This window comes from Coptis chinensis, chromosome 5 (assembly GCF_015680905.1).
Source record: "Coptis chinensis isolate HL-2020 chromosome 5, ASM1568090v1, whole genome shotgun sequence".
Lineage (NCBI taxonomy): Eukaryota > Viridiplantae > Streptophyta > Magnoliopsida > Ranunculales > Ranunculaceae > Coptis > Coptis chinensis.
The window spans coordinates 77,252,824-77,273,825 of record NC_141460.1 but is presented as its reverse complement, the minus strand read 5'-3'; the positions used below and the strand labels follow the sequence as shown (position 1 = coordinate 77,273,825).

Below are 21,002 nucleotides of genomic sequence, written 5' to 3'. Positions count from 1 at the left end.
AAGATCTGCCAAGAGATTTCTAAGCCACTCAGCCTCTGCACTTCCTTTATCTAAAGCAATAAGCTCGGACTCCATGGTTGAACGAGCTATCAAGGTCTGCTTAGAAGATTTCCAAGCGACTGCACCTCCACCTAGGGTGAAAATATAACCACTAGTGGACTTGATATCATGAGAATCAGATATCCAATTTGCATCACAATAACCCTCTATCACAGGTGGAGTTTGTCTAAAACGTATGTCGTAATTCATTATTCCTCTCAAGTACTTGGCTAGTCTCTCTAACGCACTCCAATGTTCCTTGCTAGGACAATGAGTGTATTTGCTTAACCTGCTAACTGTATAAGCAATGTCAGGTTTAGTGCAATTCATCAAGTACATGAGACTACCAATAATTTAGGCATATTTAGACTGAAGGACACTATGTTGATGATTTTTCTGAAGTTCACCACTTGCCTCATAAGGTATCGACACAGGCTTACTATCATAAAAGTTAAACTTCTTCAAAAACTTCTTAACATAATGCTCTTGTGAAAGCGTATAGCCATCACTGTTTCTGATAATTTTGATTCCAAGAATCACATCAGCTTCCCCCAAATCCTTCATTTCAAATTGGGAGGCGGATAAGAACATCTTGGTGTTTCTCACAACATCAAGGCTAGGACTCTTGATTAACATGTCATCCACATATAGACAGATAATCACATATGTATTCACATCAAAAGATTTAAAGTAAATACATTTATCAGCATCATTTATTTGATATCCATTAGACATCATGACACTGTCAAACTTTTCATGCCATTGTTTTGGCGCTTGTTTCAACCCATATAAAGACTTAACTAATTTGCATACCTTTTGCTCATTCCCTGATACTATAGTACCCTCAGGCTGCATCATATATAATTCTTCATCAAGATCACTATTCAAAAATGAAGTTTTTACATCCATTTGATGAATAAATAAATTATGAATAGCAACTAGAGCCATTAAAACTCTTATAGAAGAAATCCTAGTTATAGGAGCATAAGTATCAAAATAGTCAATGCCTTTTTTCTGGGAGAACCCCTTGACTACTAGTCTAGCCTTATATTTATCAATGGAACCATCTAGCTTCAGTTTCTTTTTGAAGATCCACTTGTAACGTATAGGTTTCACCCCAGGAGGTAGATCAACTATCTCCCATGTCTGATTAGATATAATCGAATCTAGTTCTAAGTTTATAGCATCTTTCCAGAAATGTGCATCTCGAGAGCTGATTGCCTCATTATACGTCACAATATCATCATCAAGAAGAAAGGTGTAAAAGTCATCACCAAAATTGGTGGATTTTCTATCTCTTTTACTCTTCCGAATTTCTTGTTCAGAAATTTTAGGATCTGTTGATTGTTGTTCACTAGGAGCAACCAACCTCTCAATGCCAATTTTCAAAGGAAACAAATTCTCAAAGAAATCAGCATTTTTACTCTCTATAATAGTATTAGCATCATATCGACAAGGTTATTATCAGATTTTACTACTAAAAATCTATATGCAACACTATTATGAGCATAACCAATCAACATACAATCAACAATTCTAGGTCCCAATATTCTCTTTTTAGGTTCATTCACTAGAACCTTTGCAAGACACCCCCACATTTTGAAGTATTTCAGGTTAGGTACATGACCTTTCCATAGTTCATATGGTGTCTTATTCCCTGTTTTCTTGTTGGGTATCATATTCTCAGATATGCAAAGTAGATAGGATTGCTTCCCCCCACATGTTCAGGGAAGCTCCATAACTTACAAGCATAGCATTCATCATCTCTTTTAGTGTTCTATTTTTCCGTTCGTCTACTCCATTAAACTCAGGAGAGTATGGTGGAGTAGTCTCATGAATAATGTCATTCTTGTCACAAAAGTCCTGGAAGGGGTTAGACTCATATTCTCCACCCCTATCAGACCGAACTCTTTTAATCTTACAGTTAAGCTGGTTCTCAACTTCAGCTTTGTACTTGAGAAACATCTCACCTGCCTCATGCTTGTTTCTGAGTAAATATACCATGGTGTACCTAGAGAAGTCATCTATGAATGTAATATAATAAAACTTCCCCCCTCTAGACATGGTACTTCTGAATTCACCCAAATTCGTATGAATAAGAGTTAGTAATCCAGTTTTATCTCTAGAAACAGTTCTACAAGGTTTCTTTGTGGCTTTAGTCTCAGCACATATCTCACATTTATTATTAGAAAAATCATAAATATCAGACAATAAACCACATGTTTTTATCCTTTTCATATACTGAACATTCACATGTCCTAGTCTACCATCCATATATTAAAAGAGTCAAGCAAATAAGCAGAAGCAGATTCATTCTTATTAATAATAATGTTGTCAAGTACATTCAACATGAAAAGACCACTGTTATTACAATAACATTTCCCAACAAACCCCTCATTCTTTGTCAGAACGAACTTGTCACTCTCAAAAGTCACCTTAACGCCAGCTTTTCCCAGTAAGGACACAAAAATCAGATTCTGACAAATCTCAAGAACATGAAGAACATTACTAAGTGAAAGGGTTTTCCCTGAAGTTAACTTCAGAAGAATCTTGCATGCTCCCTCAACAGGAACAAACCTTGAGTCACCCATATAGACCTTTTCATCTTTCACTAGTATGTAGTCTGAGAAGGCTTCAACATCACCACAGACGTGGCGGGTGGCACTAGAATCTAGTACCCAGTTCTTTTTCCCAGTGGCCATGAACACTTGTGACACTACAGCAACAATTATATCATCTCCCTTAACTATATTAGCATCGGGAGGATCATCAGTATCTTTCTTGTGTCTGCATTGAAAAGCCCTATGTCCAGGTTTACCACAAACATAACAATTTCCATTGCCAATACCACTCCTTTTAAAAGAAGTGTCTTTGACCTTGAAATTCTTATTTTTGTTGTACTTCTGCTTTTTAGAGGTTTTGTTAGATTTGTTGGGATTACCTTCAACGATATTGGCTTTGGAATTGAATTCCTTAGACAACACCTCATCTCGAGTCTTGTTCTTTTCCTCTATGTGAATGTGAATGATCACATCCTCAAGAGTCATCTGCTTGCGCTTATGTTTCATACTATTTTTATAGTGTTTCCAAGACTCAGGGAGTTTCTCAGTCAAACATCCAGCAACAAAGGTTTCAGGTAAATTAATATCCTTAGTTTTCAAATCATTAATCAGCACATGAAAATCATGGATTTGAAACGTTACATCTCTATCCTCTCTTATCTAGAACTTTAGAAAAGTCCCAATAGCATATTTCTGAGTACCAGCATCCTCTATTATGTATTTTTTGTTCAAACTCTCCCATATATCAGGTGCATTCTTATTTGAACAATAAATATCAAAAATTTCATTGAACAAGGTACTCAAAATAGCATGACGACATACCTTATTCCCATTGAACCAAGCAGCGTGATTTCTTTCGAAATCATTAGAACCCTCCATGGGTGCTATATCAGTGAGATACTTTGCATAGTTGAGTACATCTAGGGATGTGAACACCCTTTCTCTCCATCGCTTGAAGTGTGAACCGTTGAAGGATTCAATCTTTGACACATTGGGTAAGTTGCGAGCATTCAATAGAGGTGCAACATCTCTCATAGTCGAAGTAACTTCCATGACTTTAGAATTGGTTTCTTTGATCGGCGTGGTGTCTGCTGGTGTAGACATCTTGATCTTTCCTTAAGATTGTTGTTTGCGAATAAAGAAAACAATGAAGAGACAAGGACAGAAGTAACAGATAACAACCAAGGCGCGGATTAGGCTGTCCTTAAGGAAAGATTTCGCCCCTTCCAATGGTGCAGAAAGGCAGCAGTGACGTCTTCCTTACAGGATTCAATGGTTAACAGCAGTCTGACTTTGCACTAGAACAGACTACCCTCTAGAACAACAATATAACTCTCTCTGGTGGCTACAGGAAGAAGAGAAAAAGAATAGGACAGGTTATAGTTTCTGAGATGGGTTTCTAATCAAGTCAATCCTCTATGGATGCACAGCCCTATATATAGAGGCTTGGTCGGTCATAGCAGTCCAACTCGCACTAGGACACTGAAACCAAAACTTGTAGCAAAAGCAAAAACAAGTTTAGGCTTTTGGTTAATCCACTACCCACAACAGTAAGCCCGAGCCGACACAGCTCGGCATGCGCGAGTATGTGGCTTTGGGTGAGTCCTCCCTCCTTACACAAAAGCATTTGTACCCTATGGGCACGCCCTTATGGTAAAGGAATGTCTCTTATACTTCACTTGTTAGTGGTGGATAACCAATGTGGGACTATCTTCTATGCACTAAAGTGGAGAGAACACACTTTGTTCATCTCCTCCACTTTGCACACACACACTAGTATTTATAAATACTTAAGAGATTCCAACACGGATTGCCGTCAATTGTATACGGTAGATGCCTTGTACATGTGATGTGAGAAATCAAGTTACATTGACTTAATTTGGCTTCTACTTAGACGGTTGTATAGTTGGACCTTCAATTGATTGTTGTTCTGTTCTCCTACATGGTTGAAAAGTACTATATGAAGTGTTTAGGATATCCATGGTAGTGTTACCATTGTTTTTGTTCTTTGTTATTTTCTCTGAAGAATGTACCAATAGTAGATATACTTAAAAGCAAAACATTACTATACACCCAACTTTCCTTTCAAATATAGAATCTTAGTTACAACGCATGAATCATGATACATATATACAACAAGAATAAAAATATGAGATAATCATCTGTTTTTTTTTTTTTTGGTGCTGCACCCAAGTGACTTCTGGGCTGCCTACGTACCCTGGAGGCCAGGGACATGAAACCCTGCCTCACTTACTGGGATCAAGCTAACACGTAGTTCTAAAAGAAATTAAAACAACCAATACAAATTAAAACCCTACCTCCTTCTCGAACTGCTCGAAACTTGCAACATCTTCAATCGTATCACCGTGTTGAGGAGGCTCGTCCACCATTAGATCACCGAGTAATTGGTTGTTTGCTGGATTAGTAAAATACTCCAAAGCATTCTCGAACTGCTCGAACCTTGTAATATCTTCAGTCGTATCATCATGTTGAGGAGGCTCCATATATTCTCTTTGTTGGGCAATGCCGATTTCACTTGATGCCTCATAATCGATCGTCGTTGCTAAAAGTTAAAAGATAATCGAATCGAGAGACCGGTAGATATTCCACCTTTGAGTCTAAATCACCAAGTAACTAGGTGTTTGCTGGATTGTTAAAAAAGTTGTCGATGCCCTTCTTGAACTTGTCATTCTCTTCTGTATCTAACGCAGACGCCAGATGTTCTTCTAGCGTTTCTTTTTTTTCTTGAGCATCGGGTTTCTAAAGGTGCGAGACTTCCATGAATAAGTAGTCTCATTACCACATTGAGAAGGAGGCTCGGAACATTCTTTCTTGGGACGGGGATGAAGATACATTACCCTCCCTCTCTCGATCCTACATAGAGCCCATGATTCTTGATCACATGGATGTTCTTCCAACATGTACTCATGCATTATCCAGCTACCAATAGCATCTTTTGGGTACCAAAGATCCAAGAAAAAATTCAAAGTTCTCATACATCCTACGACCTTGGACTTATTCTCGGAATCGTAAATCTTCTTGGTTTTTCCCTGACCCTTCCACGTTCCTGTCGCCGTCTTTCGATCGAAGTAAGTTCCATTACCAAACTTCTTCTTGACCAAAGTATAAACATAGAATTCATCGGCTGAACTCCCCTTGAACATCTCCCCTGGCTCCTTTCCATTGCTCCCATAAATTTCTACTGAATCCTTCATAATATTAAGAAATTCTTCACCAACTCTATTTACTAAATAGTAAATAAGTTCTTCATCCGTAGGTTGGAAACGAAACCCAACAGGTACATTAATCATCTTCTCTTCTCTTGGTTGCAAAATAATGAGATTTGTGGTGTGGCTGAAGTCCCTTATAACATTGTGTTATGGCGGTATAGGTGGTTCTTCGATCAACTTGTTTACGTTCGTCCGATCTAAACACTGCTCCAACTCCACGCGGATCACAAAGGTTATTATACGAAATGGGTTCGAGTTGCGAGTTTTTAGGACCTTAGATATACTGGCGGGAATAATACAGTTCAACTTTATACACTGGATTGTCATTGAGATACGAGCATCATTCATCAAGTTTAAAAATACGAGCATCATTCATCACATAAACTTGATGGAACCGTAGAAACATCCGCGGAGCCTTACATGCAGGCCCACTTAGCAAGTTCGTGGGCAAGCCATTACAATCTTCTTCTTTCATTCTAAATTAATGAATTTTCTGTTCTGAACTACTAAACTTTTTAATGAGGTACAAGAAACCAAGTACTATAAATCATTAACAACTTCCTATGAATTTGACCTGGACTCTTAAATTCTTTTTATTTTCATCGGGACATTTAACTTTATATGGAATAGACTAAACCAATCAACAAGAAGTGGTTTAACACGTTTATGGATTAAACGATTTTAACCATAAATGATCCTTATTTGTTTAAGAACAAATTGAACTTCGACGTGGATTCTGGCCTGGTTAGACTTATAAGCTCATTTAGATTCATTCTACTTAGTAGAATGCTTAATAGGGAGGCCAATGACCTAGTCCAGTGGGCATGTCAAATGATATGGGATCCTTGGCTCCTTGCCTCTGACTGTATTCCTCATTCCTCTAGTCAGTACACGGTTTGTGAAGTGGTAAGTAATAAACATCATTAAAGGTAACAAAGAACATTTTCAAGCAGTTATTGTTAATAAAATTATGAGGGTTACCATGCACTACATAGTTCGGGCACTTAAGAAACAAGCCAGCCGAACATTGGCAATCTAGTGAATGTCCTCACACAGAGTATTTAATATCTAGAGTACGAATTGGCAAAACCAGAATTCTTCATATTGAGGTCATTAGTTCAGTTTCTGTGTTTTCCAAGTCTAGCACTTTCAGGGTGGATTTACCACAATCTGAAATGCCAAAATAAACTCCAACAAGCTAAAGCCAAGATAAATTAGTAATGTACATGCCTACTTAGCTGATTTGATATCAATTTTACATTATCGAACAGGGGAAAATTTTCTATCCTTCACTCCATGTCCATTAAATCCACCTGCATTTAAAAAATATATATATAAAAATATAAAAATGAGTACAACCAAGAAGTATGGGCTCAAGCTAGTACAGGTACCTTCTTTTTGTTTTTCTTCTTCTTATGTTTCTTTGGCTTGGTTTCTGTTACGTTGTTTTGAATTTTCCCTTCATCTTCTTCGCCAGAGTCCGGTAACTTCACCAAGCATCAGGGGGGGAAGAAGCAGAGAAAGGTTAGTGCAAACATCTCAACAATTTTGCTGGAATTGACCATGGCAAATTGGGAATAGTGATATAAAAGCACCTCAGGGTCACCAAAGGAAGCAACATGTCTAATTACTCTTCCTGAAGTAGAAGACCCACCTACATGACAACAAGGCATTACATTGTACTGGATATCATAACTATGAAAAATAATGACCTTACAAATCTTCCTAAGATGCAAAATATAGAAGGGAAACATCAAACATTGAGATAGAATCTCCAAATAAGAGAATAATATGTACTGAGGACTTGCTAGATCAACAGAAGTAAAGAGTTACTTGAGGTTCATCTTCTTTCTTCCATTCTACCTCATTTTAGGTACCTCATTTGTTTGTTACTTGTACCAGCAGGCTAAGGATTAACAGTTAAGTCTAAGGTTAAAGTTCAGTCTCTGAGAACGAAAACAAGCAAACAATCCAAACCAAATATATTGACTTTACTGTGCATCAATTATCTGGAGTTTTGTTAATTCCAGTGGGCGAGTAAAGAACTACAGTAAGTGCAATGCCAACAATGTTTTATCAAAATCAAAAGACAAACGTGTGTCAGCCTATGTATGTAATTTCATTAGCAAAAGACGCAATAGTCCACTGATATTATCATAACAGTCAACCAAATATATATGAACTGCGATCATTACCCTCCTTTCTGAAAAATTGAAAAAGGAAAAGTGAATTGCCTTATCTAGATCTCCCTTGATATAACATATACGAGATACTCACTGCCTCATTCATTTATAAAAGGGTTAACGAGTATTACCCCCCCCCCCCACTAGATGAGCCAATTAGGATCCCCCCCCCCACTAGATGGGAAATTAGGGTCTCCCCCCCAAACTACAAACAAAAAAAAAGTCAAATTGAGTTGACCGTGTTTTTTTTGTGTGTATTTGGGGGGGGAGACCCTAATTTCCCATCTAGTGGTGGGGTGGGGGGAGAATCCTAATTGGCTCATCTAGTGGGGGGGTAATACTCGTTAACCCTTTATAAAATGCAATACATAATAGAAGCAGTGCTTCCTGTGTCTAGTTTGTTGCATTTCAATCCGTAAAATACAAAAGAGAACTTGATAAACAAAAGATGTTATGATTGTGTAGCTAATGAAACTTGTAAGGAAGTGTGATTCAACAATCTTGCATCGATATAATGAAGCAGTCTGTTTCAATTCTTTGCACAACCAATCAACTGGGTTGAGCTAGAAATAATTGCAACTTTGAATTCAGAAATGCAGTAGAAGGTGTCGGCATATGGAGAAAATTCATGAAGCGGAATGGAAAATAGGATTTGCTAGACGTATAAGAAAGGAACTAAACTAATTTGTCAGACCATAAAAAGTTCAAGTTTCAAAGTAGAATTTCGTTTTTGACATATAAACCATAGAATAATTTGGGCAGTTAAATCGCTACTCGGTCGCTACTCGGCGGAGTAGCGAGTAGGTCTACTCGGTCGGGGATTAATCGGGATTACTCGGGCGATTTTTTAAACCGCTACTCGGTCGCTACTCAGTGGAGTAGCGAGTAGGTCTACTCGGTCGGGGATTAATCGGGATTACTCGAGATGTCTTAATTTTTATGTTTATATGTAGCATGTACATATTTGGGCAATGTGGCATACAACATGGTACAAAATCTTTGCTATCAATATGCTATATAAATGTTGACATTGTCCATAGTTATTTGACCATTAAAGTTTAGATCAATATCATTGTTTTTCAATCTTTTCTTTTTTTAACTTGTCATAGTTACAAATGCAAAACATGGGTCTCACATTTATTTTTATTTTTTATATTAAGTTGTCATTAAGTATTCAAGTGGGTTCTCAAAATTATAATACACCACATAGTGTTCAGCCAAAATACACCACATAGTGTTCACTGAACATATTTTGTGAAGATTATCGGGGGAAAAAAAATCGATGTTTTGCATTTGTAAAGAGAGTGGAGAGGAGAAGAGAGTGGAGAGTGGGCGAGTGGCAGACTGGAGAGGAGAAGAGAAGGGAAAAAAAAACGTAGAGAAGAAGAGACTGGAGAGAGTGAGAGACAGAGAGAAAAAGAAAAAAACGTACCTGGAATTGGAGCTTGTTTTCACGGCTGCAATTGGAGAGAGGCTGGAATTGGAGCTTGTTTTCGCGGTTGGAGAAAATCCCTAACTTGATTTCGCGGTTAGAAAAAAGAAAAATCTCGGTTTTCTTTTATATACCGATTTATGGTGAGTAACTCGCCCGATTCCGATTCGTCATAAATTGGCAACTTGGCCGATTACTCGGTGATTTTTGGATCCCGATCACTTATGGGGAGTAATTGGTTGGTCGGGTCGGCTAGGTACCGAGTAGCGATTCCTCACCGAAAGTACTTTGAAAGTACTCACGCATTTATTTAATAGAGAATAATAATACTAAACAATCAAAAGTTGTACAAAAGAAGGTTTGTGGAGACCAACTAGAAGAGCATATATAGATGGGAAGAAAAATGCCGCACTATGTGGCTGAAAATTTTAAGCATGGCAGCCAAAAAAAAATTACTCCACCAGGGACCCACAAATGAAAAGAAATAATTAATGACTAAATTTAATCAGGGTCGTAGTTTATCTGTTCTAAATGACTTGGGTTCCAATCTAGCCCTATATCCACGCCACTAAAAATAGGTATACTCTGTATCTTTTATAATTTATTGTTTATCAGGTATGATGGTCAGGAGACAAGAGGTTATTAATCTACTGAAATGGTCCACACTAGTTTGAGGTGATCCCCAAAACAATAGCCACAAGTGTATTCAAATTAAGGAAGTGTGCACTGTAGACTGATACACTTACTGATATGCACTAAGTGACAATAAATATTCTAAGTTGGTAAAAGTCAAAATTGTTCCGACATCTGAACAGCAGAAGGCTAGTATGTAACTAAAATGGGAACTGAAACAGGAGCAATTGCCAAAGAATTACAACCTCTGCAAAAGGACCAAAACTTTCTCATTGCCATCAGCGTGTTGAAAAGTAAAGATCATGCATTAGTGTTGAGATTCTCAAGTATAGTAGTTAATTTTCAGAAAGAGAAATTCTATTGCATTCAGGTAAGCTACACACATGACTCTCTCCCTATTTAGGGAGAGATACCATAAGAATACTCCTTGCTATCAATGTGAGACTAAAGCAAATTATACAGACACTGCCACTAAAGATCCACGATACTTGAACTCTCAGCAAGAACAAACACAGAATGTAACCTGAGAATGCTCGAAGTTTATATGCAAGCCGATACCCCTTCTCCATCCTATAGGACTTCCTAAGCTAGTGAAATGGACAAGCTCATTACTAAAGAACAGAAAACAAAAACGTCACAAAGAAGGGAGTGAAATCCTCCAAGAAAGAAACTTGGCACCCGTTTCTACCTTATAGACAATGCCTAACCTGAGACTCACTAACTAGGGACTTGGTTAGTCTACTATGTTGATAGACCAATTGTAGTAATCACTTGTCTCGATTGCTTAAAGTATGTTTAAACAACATTCACCTGGGATCTATTATAAGGATTTAGACACAAAGACTGGACAAAAACCACTTTCTCTCCCTGTCTCCCATAGAAAAGTAAAGATTCTTATAAAATACTAGCCTAGTACTAAATGATGAGTCGGACATGAGATAAATGACTATGTTCATGTCCTTTCCACATACTCCAAGTCACACTCATAATTAGAGGAATTATAGTTAATAGGAAATCATAGTTAATAAGTGGCTTACTTGCAAGTACAGTCTCTTTAGCATTTTGTACAGCCCGCTCGAGAAGAGCTGGATTTAGCGAAGCTAATCCATCAGGCTCCTGCAGTTTCCTCTCAAGAAATTTCGCTAAAGCAGCAGCTTTATTCGTTGTAAGAGGTCCACCTGGATGTGCAAGCCTAAACCCAAACAGTTATTAAAATGATCCACAACTAGAACTAGATGGTGGTATTTTTAGTAGAAACAAAACCCTACCCAACATTCAAAATTTCAGATTAAATAAAAAGAATCGAGAAGCACCTAGTAGTCGGAGGACGTGAGGATAAAGGAGCAAACTTGCTACCCCTCATTGCTTTTCTCTCTTCCTCCGTCAATCCCGGCTCCTCCATCTTCTTCTTGTTTTTGTTGTGATGCATATGTACTGCTTGATCAAATGCTCCTGAAAAAATATATAATAGTTTTCTTTCCACACAAAAGGGCGGGAAGCTTACTTATTACCCCGCCCACCCCACCGGATAGAGTATTTTTTGCAGGTCCGATGATAAATCCATTCTTTTCTTTTACAAGTTATTTTAGGTCCAACCAAACTTAATTATGCAGGTCCGATGATAAATCCATTCTTTTCTTTTACAAGTTATTTTAGGTCCAAATTATCCGGCTCGGAACAGCTGGTCTAGTTATCACCCATGTTCGTCCGTTTTAGCATGGGGTCCCCATACTAACCTATCAAGTCAAATCCAAACCTCAACCTCTATGTTTTGTTTAACAATGAATTGCAACTCGTAAAAATTGAAGGAGTACGAGTATGAAGACTTCTACGACTTCCTAGAATACTACTCTACAATTACCGATCAAGTATTGATGCAGCTTGTGATAATATCATCCCCGTTTCATCAAACAAGTTTCCAATGAGACATAATCCAATGAAATGAAAGAACTAAAATAATGGCACAATGCTAAGGATAAAATCAAGTATCAATGTGGCTTGTCATAAACGGCCTCTATTTTCCATTTCCTCCACCTTTCAGGTACTACTACAATGCCATTCATGCTCTAATAGAACATGTCAGAGCTGTCGTGGGCATCGAATTAGAGTTGAAAGTGATCCAATCCATGTAAGAGTAAATGAAAAATATAATGAATCGACTCTTAATTTACAGACCTCCTTTCTTTAGCCAAATATCCTAAATGATCATGCTCTAAATCACGATGTCTATCCAATCAAAGACAGAGAACAAATACAACCACCCAAAGAACATAAAACAATGGGCGTGTAAGAGAAGTGCCGGAGCAGGTGACTAAAGCGCCACCAAAATCCTGTCTCCAAATCCACCTCCACTGCCCCTCCAATCAAATGTGTCCCCAAATGCTTTGAACAACTATCCGAGTAAGAACTTGAACACATCACTCAATGAAATAATGCCTTCTACGCGCTTGCTGCCAGCCTCCACGATGATGACTCGCCTCACCCCTGAAAATAAATAAATCATATGAGATCCACAAAAAGCAAGAAGAAACCCACTTGTTATAAGAGCAAGTCAAATGTCTAACCTGGATTTGCCAGCCGCTCCATCACTTTATGCAGGGGATCAGAGCGCAAACACATCTGACATCTTTGTCCATTAAAGAAGCCATAGGGAGAACTTGCATCTTGGCCCAACTGCAGCGCCTACAAGTTAACAAGTTCAATATAGTATATGAGAATCAAGAAACTCTTTCAACAAAGAGCATTTCCGACAGTGTAGGTCATCCACTACACTCCATTGTCCCTATCTAGACTCCAAAAGCTGGTAGTGAAATACCTCCAAATGTCTCTAGAAAAAGGTCATCACAAATAATCTCTCCACACATAATAATTTCAGTATTAGTTAATACTGAGAAGACCTTCAAAATGCGACTATAAATGGGATAAGAAACTGCCGACCAACCACCATGACAGTAATAATGAAGTTCATTCAAGGATGGAGACAAGAGGGGCAGTTGCCCCCCCGGTCACTATCAAGAAGAAAAAATTCATTTTTTAAGCAGTGAGTTTTAATGTGTGTAACTCACCAGTCTATATTAACCTTTTAAGTGCTTAAAATATTTAGCCATGTCAATGGCATTGTTAATAGATATGCCAAGAAACCAAAAGATGAATTATGTGATTAATAGAACATGTTCTAGCACTTACCTGATGAATACTCATTTCATCTAGATGAATCCGTGCATACACTTTATCTTTAGCCAACGCCGTTATATCACTGGTCAAGGAGAAAAGAACAAAATAAACATACAAAGCATAAGTTTTACTTGTGGTGTTTTAAATTTTGTCTTGTATATTGAAAATGAATTCACAAATTTTACCTTCTTGAATAAATATCCAGTAATGAATCATTATCATCAACTATCGGTATCGAACTAACTTGAGCTGCAAAACCCAAAAATTCACTAGATCAGCCTCACAAATTCCGAATTTGTACTAGAAGACCTTCAGAGTGATTACTGTATACATGTATGCACACTCTCCGCACCCCACACACACATCCCTAATGTGTGTGTCTGCATGTGTGTGCGCATCTGTGTCTAATCTGCAGTGACTCTGACTCTACAGAATAGTTAACGGCTGATTTCGGTGCAGATGATCTACCCACCATTCAACGATCCTCACAAATTGACTACAGTTGAAAGCTTCTAAATACTGAGCTAGTCGAGTGAGGCTTGCAAATTTGAGAGAACATAGAAAGTTCCTTTTACTAATAACCTAACACAACTCTTGACAAAGTTGGGAGACGTTTTGATTTTGTAAGGACTATGTCGATGATAGGGAGAGAACCACCAAGTCAGCCCTTTGACAGAGGAAGAATTCTACCTTGAAGTAACAAAGACAGCGCCGAGCTAAGGGATGCATTTGGTCTCAACATAGCTAATGGCCGCCCATTTGATTCACCAATTTTGGGAACCCATGTGCCCAAAGGAATTGAACAAATTGGCTGTTGAAGAACTGGTAAAGAGCTGGAAGAATGTCTAAAATTTCTGCAAATACCTGTTAATCAGGAAAGTAATTAGTATAGACCATTTTGCCTCATATTTCCAGACCAGGAAAGAGACTTACATTTAAGTATTCCTGAAAGAGAAGCAAGATGAAGCAACTGAGGAAATGAACCATCCTGAGAAGAAGAATGGATAATAGGAACTGTGGCGACCTTGTTTTGCAAAATCTTTAATGTGACGTCTTTGAGAGTCTCAGATGGTCCAGCCTGCAAATACCATTTTAGACAGGATTATGGAATAATACACTGGATACACCAATGAAAAAAATCTATAGTCAGAGAAAATCCAGTATCAACCAGTGGAAACTGGTTTTATAGTAAATAGACAAACTTCATAATGAATAAGAACCGTTATGAGAATTTTGATAAAGCACAAGTATTCTGCATAGCTATACTGGAACAAAGGGGTGAACGCTAGCTTAGTTGGTTGAGTCATTCTGTTGATAACAAGTATTCTATATAAGATATTTTCTTTTGGTCATTCCATCACTAGACATTGGTTAAACCATCCAACCATCTCAGGTTTGACAACAACCAGGAGGCCCCGACCATAAAAAAAAATTAAGGGCTGAAACCAGTAGAACTCTAGCTAGTATACCAACAAGACACTCGTACACACAAACACTCGCTAGCTAGAAGCCTAGAACTTAGTAGGGGATAACAATATCTGTGGCAACCTTGTTTTGTAAAATCTTTAAAATGATGCTATTAACAGTCTCATATGGCCCTAGCTCAAATCCCAATATTTAACAAAAGCTGCACATATATTTACCAACATATGTATAAAATAGTACTTAAAATGATCAGATATCACACACACATATACAAGTTCCATGATGGAATCGTTAACACTTGACAACAATTAAGATGCATATAAGTAACCCCATCGTTCACGACCATAGAACATGTATAGATGAATTCTTATGCATTAGTACAAATTTCTATACGTGTATATTTGGGTGTGAACTTATGCAAGAGATAAGTTGAGAGAACACAAGTATCAGTAATGACGTCCAGATACCAACTAACTCTTATCAAGCTCTTATAATCAATGAGTGTAATTTCATTTCAGATTTCACTATCCAACTTTAACAATAATAAGGAATAAACATATGAAAGAGAGTAGGACAGCTCAGAGCTCCAGGACAGAAGAAAAATTACATGGATTAAACGCTTAGGAAACACTCTTTGATTTCCATCAATTTGTGTGTCAAGATGCAATTTCCCCTCTTTCCAAGCAGCTATAGTGTGCGTCTCGAGCTCTTCCTCAGTCAGATTTGAACCATGATTCCCAAGCTACAAAAGGGTTGAGAAGCATTTCAAAAAAGTAGACTTTAGGGTATTAATTTAAGCTCTTATACACTACAAAACAGTCCAAATTCATAATACCCCTCACCCAAAGCGTTCGTAACTTTGTATAAGCAATCAAATGAATAAATTAATGAGTAACATAGAGTAGACTATATTAATGAGCAGCTTAGCTTCTCTTTAGGAGACTACAATTCTAGCATGTGCAGAAACGGTAAAGCAAACAAAAAATAGCCTTTTAATAAGATAAACTACTCAAGAATCACCAAGACCCCAAGAAATCATAGACTCCTAAAGTGAACCGGATAATCACTACAGAAACAAATAGAGATACTTTGTCGAAACAAAAATCATATACTCATTTCAATCCATTAAAAACTTGGGGCAATAATGTGTTCAAGTCACTACAAGGACTTATTTTCATCTGGTCCAAAATCTACGGGGCCAACTATAACACAGCAGCCTTAAGATTAGTTAGCTGTTGTCTATAAACCATTTTCTAAAGGTGCATGGTTAGATGGAAAACTACAAGGAACCATGAGTGTGGACTACAGAAGGCTCAAGATAAAGTTATCCACAGTAGAATTTCTATCTTCTTTTTATTTTTTCCTTTATGTTGAGCATGCACATAGATAAGTAGCAAGGAGAATGCGTTTTCAGTCTAAAATGGTAACACTAAGCACTTAAGCACTCGCAATACAAAGAAACATCATAAAGATGAAGAAAATCACAGGTATATTCCAGAAATACCTCTCTCAAAATTAAGATGAAGTCTAATGCACTAAGCACTCCAACAAATTTTCCCTTACAGAAGTCCCAAAGAGGAGCAACAGGAACTCCCTGAAAAGAACTTAATTCAGAGACAAGTAAATACAGGAAACCTCCAGAGAGGCAGTAACATGAAATGCTTGAGAAACCAAAAGAAACAATAATCACTAGGATGATCTCGATGCTCAGATAAGTGTCATAGCACAAATACGTTCTATCTTACTAAATATATAAGCATTAAGACATACAATTATACAAACTCCTAGAAATAACTTCTCGCTTATATATATATTTTTTTTATTAGCAAGCCTGTTTTAAATAAGATCAGTAACTCTTCGATGCTGGCGGGGTTCAAGCCCCAGACCTTTGGTATCATCACCCAAAGGTTTTACCGAATTTGCTAGTCGGCACCTGCGACTTCTCGCTTATATGTAAAAACAGAAAATAAAAGACCTCCAGTATCTTTCCCATTGCAGTACCAATCTACAGACAAACCCCGTTTTTCTTTTCCTTTTTTTAGCAGTAAACAAACCCAACTAATAAAAGAGATAGTGTTCAAGTTTTTTTGTTTTGTATTCTTTCTTCTAGTTGTATCCCTTCTCTGTGCTCTAGTAGAAGACGGAAGTAAAGTTTTGCAAGACAAAACTGATACTAGAAAGTATGGACCTCCTTAATAGTTGTTTTCCTCTTTTTAGTTTCTCCAATTGGCTTTCCACCTTAATCCAGCTAACTTCTCCTTGATCAAGACAACATACGGTTCACAATGTACTCTAACTTATTTAACTTGTGACTGATCAAAATAAAAAGATTAGAGACAAATAATTGACAACAAACAGAGCAACCCTCAAGATGTCACACTACTAAACATAAAATAAAATTGACCTAACAGGTTCAAGTTGTTTTCTTTCTTTTTGCAAGAGGGTAATTCCATAGTGACTAGAGTGGCAAGATATATACTATTCCATTGGTCATGTGTGCTTTTGTGGTGTTGTTTAATTTTCCTCCATTTTTTAGTTGGCTTTGCAAATTCATTCAGAATAACAAATTGTCAGAGGCTTGGAGAAACTCTTCTCCTCTGCTAATAAAAATCTAAATGTTCTTTAAACCTTATACATGTCAATTGCTCTTTAATGTCAACGAAGCTTTCTCACTAATTCAGTTCTAGGAAAAAGGAGCACTCAATAGACGTATGATTTGCCAAAATAAACAAATGTATAAAGTAAACTATGATCAGATACCTAATTAATCAGAATTTTTACTATCAGAATTGTAGTCAGTACAGGGTGAAGACAAGTAAAAGTATGAGAATTGAAGAAATACCTGCTCATACAAAATATGAAACGCTTGTTTCACAGGTAAATCAACATCCAAAGCAAGGACCTGTAGTTATCAAATTTTAAGAATAGAAAATTAATACAGAAATATCATAAGCAGAAAGCCCATCAAATCTAGAATAGCTATGAAATGCATGCTAATCTGGGAGGGTGAAGCATCCCAACCTTTCCTGACTCCGGAAGCAGCTCATAAACTGTGTGTGTAGACAAAAATACAGAAATACGGTGACGAGAGACCTCTAGATCAGCCTCTGATATCCTTGGCACTAGCTCCTGCAGGATTCCATCTGACAATGTGACCTGTTGTGTAAAAGTAGACATCACAAAAAGAACTACTGAAAGACCCTTTCAGTTTGATACCCATTTTAATAGTTCAGTTTGACAGAAGCATGCTGTAGCAAGAAAGAACATTATTGTTTTCCCTTTTTTTCATTACCTCTGAGTACTACCTAACCTTCGAGACACCACAGCCTAAGGAACTCCCTAAAATGCAACTAACTAAAGATGGAGACCAATGCTAGCTGATAGAAGCCACATTGTTCATAAATAGCATACTTATTACTAAATAGAAAAAGGTCAACTAAGCTAATAGCATACTTATTACTAAATAGAAAAAGGTCAACTAAGCTGGAGGAAACTTAGTGATAGATGTGTCTTCAACAAGCTTGTGAAAGCATATGGTTCACACAAAGTGTATATTACTATATACTTGATTATGCCTATGTACATCTTGACAATGAAAACTAATGGGAAGTAACAGAAATGATCTAAGCAGATCCTTCTTCCAAAACAGAACTAGCATGCAAAAATAATGTATAATAGACATAATGGATATGTCTATCCAAGTTCGACCTGGATGCAATAGCAACTATCAAACTTCTCTAAAATAACTTACCACTCGATCGAAAACTTCGTTGTCTACATCCATATTAGATCTGGAGCCAGGTGTCTCTGGACTTGGGATTGGAGGAACTGGCTCAGGTCTCCGAGCTAACACGACAGTGTTCACTATCCCATAGTTCCCACTTACAGAAGGTTGGTTCTGATCATGACGCCATTCCCCATCAACATAGAACTTGTACTGCCAATAGAGAACAACAGCACATAGGATTGTCAGTCCCTTACAAACATGTAAAAAATATATTATATTCTTCCAAGCCAATGGCTTGTCCTTTCCGTAACGTGGAATAGGTATACCCTGGCATTGCAGGTATAATGTAATAGGTTGTTACTTCAGAACACTAATCAACAAAAAGAGAATTCATTAAGTCGAAAAGATTTGGCATAACACAATATTATAGGCTTAACTCATTTCAAGGTGAAGGGGAAATATTCTTCGGTAATTCTGGTCATGCTTTGGTGCATTTCTTATTTGTGGCAAAAAAAAGTTTCATGTATCAAGAAAAAAAAATCATAAAAAGAATTCGGAAGAGCGGAATCACATGCAATAAGCAATAATAAGTTTGACTCCACCAATGCTTCTTATTCTGTTTCCTATTTTCTGTTTTTCTGCAAAGAAATTTGTCTTTGTTAACCATCTCAACAATTTAGAACGTCGAACAATTCACATAGTTCTCAAAATCATTAGGTAAATGAATCTATGAACATTACGAGCAATGAGGACCACTTGAGAAGTAAAAGAATCTTTCTAATGTACTTGTTTATGCATACAGCAGCAAGATTAATCAGATGAAGACCCAGTTTTTTACCTCATGATACCCCGGCGTTAAGCTGCAAATAGCCTGAAAAACCGTGGGACAACCCTCCACTGGGGACATTGGCACATGCTCAGACCACCTAGTGATAATTAAAACTATTAAAACAACATTTACACCAAGAAAAAAAAATACTCTTAAAGGACTTGTACACTTTGAAAACAGGAGTGTGATAATCTTCCATAAAAGATTGTCCATACCAACATTCCAACAATCCGAATGACTATTTGAGAAACGAAAATCAAACAGAATATAGAATAAAACCATTAAATAAAGCTTCAACATCAAAACATGGTCACTGAAATCTCACCTTGTAAATGAACCAGTGAGAAATACTCTTCTTCCCCCATGTGGCCAAACAAACGTAGTCGGAATCAACAGTGGTCCAGTAACTCCACTAGCTTCCGGTACAGAATCCATACCCGCCGGAAACATTTCCTCCAAACTTATATAAAATCCAATAATATTACAACAACCTCTCTTTCTTCACAAACTCGAAAAACCTCTTCAATAAATTTCACCACTTATCTATATCCAAAAACACAGCTAAACTCATTCAATTTTCAAAACATTGCATGTCCATGCATGAACACTTAAACTAATTTCCTTCAAACAGGGATCCTCTACGTCCAGTCGCAGAGGACCCCTTTAGTAATTACACATTCAGAGCCCCAATAGATCCAACCCACACTCCAAATACACTTAACTACCAACAACCCCAGCTCAAATCCTTCAATACCCAATCCTAATAACTCGAAAAAGTTTCAATCTTTCCCCAATTCAACCAATTTACACTCAAACTCCAAAATCACTGCAAATTCATTCACAAAAATGCATAAATTTCATTAAAAAATGTTCAATTAAGTTAAATTTTCAATCTATATAAAAAATTACCCAATGCAATTAAACCCAGTCTCGAAATCCAATCTAACAACGAGTTGAATTAGAAAAACGGATAGGGAAAAATAACATAACCATTAAAATTTAAAATAGATAAGTAATCTTACGTTCGCGGATCTCGAGGACGTTGAATCAGTGACGAAGAAGACGAAGAATAGAGTTTCTCTCGGAGAGAACAAAGATGAAAAAAGAGAAAAAAAATAGGAAAAGGAATTTTTTTTTGCTAAAATTTCGAGGTGAGAGAAACGGGTAGACGGGCAGTGATGGTGAAATTTTGAGGTGGGGTCAGGAAAGGACAGGTGGACGATTGAGATGAGAGTTTATATGTGGGACCCATGGTCTCACGAGATCTAATTGGGTTTAACTTTTGGCTTCTTAAAAAAGTGACCGAGATTCCCGGGCAGGTTTTGGAATTAATACCGGAAAAAATTAAGTGGAATTATGATGAGCTGAGTTCGATAGTATGCTCCCCGGAGTTCGATTATATATAACTGTATACTGTTTAGGAAAAAAGTGGTTGCATTAAGGAGATGAATAGTATTGATATAGTAGTGTTGCTATTCCTATATATATATAAATATACATGTGATAATGCCATGGAACCCCTAGATCAGATAGATATGTTGTTTTCTTACGTTCAAGATGCCATGAAATTCTTTATATAGGATCACAATGCGAATAACAACTGACAACTTCATGGAAGTTATCAAGGGAACTAGTCAAGTAGTAATAAAGACAAAAACGACAATCTCATCTTTCATACTGAGGTGTTTGAGCAATCGTGGTTGGATTTCACGCAGACGTGGGGACATGTGCCTATCTCTTAAACATGTAAGACACAATACAAATAAAAA

The 21,002-nt window shown here is 37.2% G+C and overlaps 2 protein-coding genes across 3 annotated transcripts; both read right to left on the bottom strand.

The window, feature by feature from the left end:
• Positions 1–6,772: 6,772 nt before the first annotated feature.
• LOC147499020 (E3 ubiquitin-protein ligase) lies at positions 6,773–11,666 on the bottom strand. Its single transcript, XM_086560834.1, has 5 exons — positions 11,392–11,666; positions 11,116–11,270; positions 7,426–7,484; positions 7,222–7,317; positions 6,773–7,143 (listed from the first exon to the last, which is right to left on the bottom strand). The coding sequence occupies exons 1-5, from the start codon at positions 11,505–11,507 to the stop codon at positions 7,120–7,122; spliced, it is 450 nt and encodes a 149-aa protein (XP_086416960.1). The 5' UTR covers positions 11,508–11,666; the 3' UTR covers positions 6,773–7,119.
• A 388-nt stretch (positions 11,667–12,054) lies between these two features.
• SNF4 (sucrose nonfermenting-like protein) lies at positions 12,055–20,395 on the bottom strand. Of its 2 annotated transcripts, none has more exons than XM_086560832.1 (14): positions 20,256–20,395; positions 19,559–20,059; positions 19,243–19,330; positions 18,429–18,614; positions 17,699–17,833; positions 17,520–17,579; positions 16,182–16,271; positions 15,285–15,419; positions 14,186–14,330; positions 13,943–14,116; positions 13,438–13,501; positions 13,265–13,334; positions 12,643–12,760; positions 12,055–12,562 (listed from the first exon to the last, which is right to left on the bottom strand). In XM_086560832.1, exons 2-14 carry the CDS (start codon positions 19,681–19,683, stop codon positions 12,471–12,473), a joined length of 1,482 nt encoding a protein of 493 aa, XP_086416958.1. In that variant the 5' UTR covers positions 19,684–20,059; positions 20,256–20,395; the 3' UTR covers positions 12,055–12,470. The 2 variants fall into 2 exon arrangements, with proteins under 2 accessions (XP_086416958.1, XP_086416959.1); XM_086560833.1 differs by having other exon boundaries at positions 17,699–17,806.
• Between the last annotated feature and the right edge of the window lie 607 nt (positions 20,396–21,002).

What these genes read in the sequence shown, in the direction of transcription:
- LOC147499020 (XM_086560834.1), bottom strand. Translation starts at nt 11,507, where the DNA reads ATGCATCACAACAAAAACAAGAAGAAGATGGAGGAGCCGGGATTGACG. An exon ending in TCACGTCCTCCGACTACTAG is followed by an intron (nt 11,271 to 11,391) that starts GTGCTTCTCGAT and finishes GTTTGGGTTTAG; the next exon opens with GCTTGCACATCCAGGTGGAC. An exon ending in AGAAGAAAAACAAAAAGAAG is followed by an intron (nt 7,144 to 7,221) that starts GTACCTGTACTA and finishes TTTTAAATGCAG; the next exon opens with GTGGATTTAATGGACATGGA.
- SNF4 (XM_086560832.1), bottom strand. Translation starts at nt 19,683, where the DNA reads ATGTTTCCGGCGGGTATGGATTCTGTACCGGAAGCTAGTGGAGTTACT. An exon ending in GCTGTCTTTGTTACTTCAAG is followed by an intron (nt 13,502 to 13,942) that starts GTAGAATTCTTC and finishes TGGGTTTTGCAG; the next exon opens with CTCAAGTTAGTTCGATACCG. An exon ending in CTGGATATTTATTCAAGAAG is followed by an intron (nt 13,335 to 13,437) that starts GTAAAATTTGTG and finishes CTCCTTGACCAG; the next exon opens with TGATATAACGGCGTTGGCTA.